Source organism: Condylostylus longicornis, unplaced genomic scaffold, assembly GCF_029603195.1.
Source record: "Condylostylus longicornis isolate FDR11 unplaced genomic scaffold, ASM2960319v2 ptg000758l, whole genome shotgun sequence".
NCBI lineage: Eukaryota > Metazoa > Arthropoda > Insecta > Diptera > Dolichopodidae > Condylostylus > Condylostylus longicornis.
Genome location: NW_026578704.1, coordinates 6,946 through 11,150, shown reverse-complemented (window position 1 = coordinate 11,150; position 4,205 = coordinate 6,946). Strand labels below are relative to the sequence as shown.

At 43.2% G+C, this 4,205-nt stretch overlaps 1 protein-coding gene across 1 annotated transcript; it reads left to right on the top strand.

Annotated features, from left to right (window-relative positions):
• The first annotated feature begins 963 nt into the window (after window positions 1-963).
• Window positions 964-3,579, top strand: LOC129618196 (kinesin-like protein KIF3C). The gene is given in 12 exon segments (XM_055533009.1): window positions 964-967; window positions 1,072-1,121; window positions 1,170-1,296; window positions 1,339-1,453; window positions 1,619-1,780; window positions 1,839-1,923; window positions 1,925-2,034; window positions 2,131-2,278; window positions 2,325-2,593; window positions 2,708-2,806; window positions 2,851-2,995; window positions 3,433-3,579. Coding segments are annotated over 12 exon segments (1,461 nt in total).
• Window positions 3,580-4,205: the final 626 nt, after the last annotated feature.

Below are 4,205 nucleotides of genomic sequence, written 5' to 3'. Positions count from 1 at the left end.
ATAACAGGAGATTTAATTGGTGTTGAACCATTGAGGAACTGGTAACGTTTAGGTTATTTCGTCACCCTTTGAAAGACAGTGGCCGTGACAGAAAACATTTTTAAACTTGGCAATGAAGACTTTCCAATCGACTCCCGCCTTCCGTCTTGACATAAACACTCTTGAGTCTCTTAACTATCAATAATTCCAAGACTTTTAGATCTTTTGCACTCTTTACCTTTGTTGTTGATTCGCTTGATGGCAAGTAACTCTAGAGGGTTTGGAGCAAGCGGATGTATAGATTACAACAACTCAAACTCATCACACACTGATCAATAATTCATGTCTGTCTTCAGTTGTCATAATTGCGATTGCAAGTTTCGATTGCATCATTTCCCAACCAGCTCATTAACGACATATTTGGAGTGATGTCATATACACTAGAGAACGATATTTACTATCGTCATAAAAGGAGTCATCTCTCTTGATTAATTGAATCATTGACGAATCGGAGGTTTCGCTAATACTTTTGGCTTTACAAGGTTTTTCTCTTTGGGTTTATCTTTCCCATCTCGCATCTCATCAAAGTCAACGAGGACTCTGAAATGACCACCACCACCACCACCACGTTCCTCTGACGGTCTTCGTGTTTGTTTCACTTCAGGAACTCCAGCTTCTTGTTCGTCATCAGGCAATAAATAGTCTGTATCACTCTCATCATCTGTATAACCCATGGGCTTTACAACCTTTTTAACCTCTTCCACCTCTTCTTCCTCTTCTTCCTCTTCACCTATCGGTGTTTTCGATTCAGGTTCTTCATTTCTCTCCATGACAACCGGGATTGTAAAGAACCCGTCAGCCGCCACAGAACAAATACGTCAATTTTAAAAGGTGAAGCACGTCCATCTTGACTGCCGCCCCATACAATAAATATGAAGGGCGTAGACTGTTCTATGATTGGGTGCATTTGATCATCAACAAGCAATGGGTAAGTCGATACTGTGGCGCCACATGTTCTATTCTCTTCCATGAGTCCTTCTGTTCTGATCAATCAAACTCAGTGTAATTGTTGATCAATCACTCTCTTTCCAGAGGAAGCGATTCGAGTTTGTATACGGCAACGGCCGTTGTTTCAAAAAGAAGTAATCCATTCGCACAATAATGCAATACCATTATGTGCATGTTTACAGATTGATGCTGGCCATGTGAGGGCGTGGAAGCTCCAAAACAATGGAACCTTAACTCTGGATATGCCGCAACCCTCTGGAGTCAATATTAAGCGGGCGTATGCGTTTGATATGTGTTTCGATGAATCATGTAAGGATGTTAGGATCCACACTTTCCTCATTTTACGATTAGGTGGGAATGAAATTGTGTATGATAAAACTGCAAGAGACATCGTCAAAGACACTTCAGTTGGTATAAATGGTTGTTATATGGCATATGGACAGACTGGCTGCGGCAAGACACACAGGTAACGATTAGACTCAGTGATACTGACAAGTGATGCTAGGATTATGATGATCTTATTGTCAACAAGTTAACTGGAGCACTAAGTAGTAGATTCTAGAGGCTCTCCCATTTCAACGTTTCTTCTCTCTTTAATACTCGCTGTCTATCGATATCATCCTCCTCGCAGCATTATGGGAACATCAAGCGATCCTGGGATTCTTCCTCGTTCTGTAGCGGATCTTTTCGACATAATGGAAGATGGGACTGAAAACCCAGAGTGAGTTGACTTCTCTAATATTTGTCATCTACAACAATTATATGATGGATACTTTTCAGGGCTGAAGAAATTGTTGAACAGGTGGGAATCAACTGGATCGACTCTTGGTTAAGTGGGATCGTTTACAGAGTTATCTTCTTCGAGTTTCCTATGTCGAGATTTATCTAGAACGAGTGAACGATTTGTTTCAAGATGGACCCCAAAGGGGAGACTCAACCATTAGAGAATCTCGATGTGAAAGAAGATCCAAAAGGAGGATTTTATGTTGTTGGATTAGCTGAGAAGGATGTTGCGTCGGTGAAGGACGTGATGGAATTGCTTCAAAGGTACGGGATTGTCGACAATCCTGATGAATGAGAACTTTGTCGCAGGGCGGAAATGAAACGACATTTCGCCCGTACGAATTTCAATGAGACGTCCAGCCGGAGTCACACAGTCTTCGGGACTAGCATGGAATGTTCCCAAACGTATGCAGATGGGAGTGTTATTACAAAGCGAGGGGAGCTCAAGCTGGTCGATCTCGCGGGGAATGAAAGGGCAACGGCTTCTGAAGGCGTGGAAGGGGCGAAAGTATGTGATTTCGAAGGTTAGAACTTCCAAGCGTTTTTTATATTAGGAACGCCAAGCTGAGGGGCAAGCGATCAATAAATCGCTTTTTCTTTTATCTGAAGTAATTGCAAAACTTTCCAAAAAAGCAGAGGCAATGAAGAAGGGTGGCGGTGCTGCACTTGATAAAGCGAAAAAAGAAATGATGCATATTCCGTGGAGGGACTCGAAATTGACCCGCTTGTTGCAAAAATCACTGGGAGGAAATAGTCGTGCTTCATTGCTCGTCGCTGTGCACCCTTCGACGCAAGCTTTGGAAATTTCAATGTCAACATTGAGGTACGAGCTTTTAGGCTTATTACAATGAAGATTTTTTAATTTGACAACTTCTGCATCTTGGATGGCAGTCTCAAAATAATAGGGGCCTGATTTCGTCTCATTCATTCCTCGTAGATTTGCATTGAAGGCGAAACAAATCAAGAAGAAAATCGCTCAAAACTTTGTGTCTGCTGAACAGTCGCTAATAATGCAGCAAAAAGAACAAATCCGAATGTAAGGCTTTTGCTCGAAAACTCCGAAACTCGTGCGGTTTTCAGACTACAAGCTCAACTGCAAGCCATCCAGGAAATGACAGGAGTTCAAATAGCACCAGAAATCCAAGCACAGATTTCCGGCACTCCCCAAGGGAGAGTCAAAGTTGTTGAGAAACCAGCTTCGAATGCTGCAATCGATAAGTTGAAAGTGAGGACTGTTCAGAAGAGATGGTCGCTGACGATTTTTTGCAGGGTGAACTTCAGAAAAAGGTCGATGCTTTGTCGAAGATTATCATGCAAACGCGCTTTACTCGATCCAAATCGATGGAGCAGCAAGGCGAAGTTTCTGAATTTGGGAGGAGTGTGACACTCGCTGGAATCCAAGAGTGAGTCCTGGCATTTGAAATTGATTTTGATGCTTCTTTTGAAGTCGATTTGAACGCCTCCAAACACTGTCGCCAAGACGGCGCGGGAAACTCTACCACGCTCTACCGATTCATACTGGAGAGGCGGATACGGAAAAAATCAAATCAATCGCTGGAGCGTTAGATTATTTGAGGAAAATCGAAGAAATGGTACGAAATTCCACAAAGCCACAAGATTGGAATTCGGCCTTCAAAATTGGGCCGTTTTTGTTTGTTTCAGAATAGAATAAATTCGGAAATCGAAGTGAAGCAAAAACGTGACTTCGGAGAAAGCCTCGATTTCCAGCGCTTCGACACCGTAAGGCTTGAAGATTTAGTTGCAGAAGAAGAAATTCAAAGTCGAGAATTGGAAAAAACTCGAAAGTAAGCAAAAGCAGCAAGCAAAGTGGAATAAAACGCTTTCCTTCTTCTAGGAAGCTGATTGCACTCCGGCATGACAACTCGAGACTGGTTGCAAAAAACAACTCCTCCTCCGCACAAGTTGAATATCTTCAAACATTGTTGACCAAGTTAGGGCTGTCAGTGCTCGTTACGTCAACGGATGCAGGTCGTAGTGGAGAGGCCCCTTCATTGAGCTCGCGATTAGGAATTCCTGTTCCTCGAAAGAGTTTAGAGTCGAGAGAGCAAGTCCTGGTTTATTTGAAACGCGTCCAGCCCATGGCCTACGTTATGGTGTCGAGGTTGTTATGGTAGGAGTCCCTACGGTTCGAGTGCTTTGAATTCACCTTGATGCAGTTCCGCTATTGAGCGTCACATCATCAAAGCATCTCCGACCGAGGCCGATGAGTCGACTGCTGAAATTCAACGGGAGGAGGCGCTGAAAAAGTTTCAACTGGAGAAGAAGGTAGATTCGATTTTCGCTCTGCTGAGCCCTTGGGAGCACCACATTCTGGCACTTCTTTATGAGCAACAAGAAACGAGAACAAAGATTAGAGGCGTCACTGATCGATTCTCCGTCGATGTATCTGAATTGCAAAAGAAGGTCAAATCCCT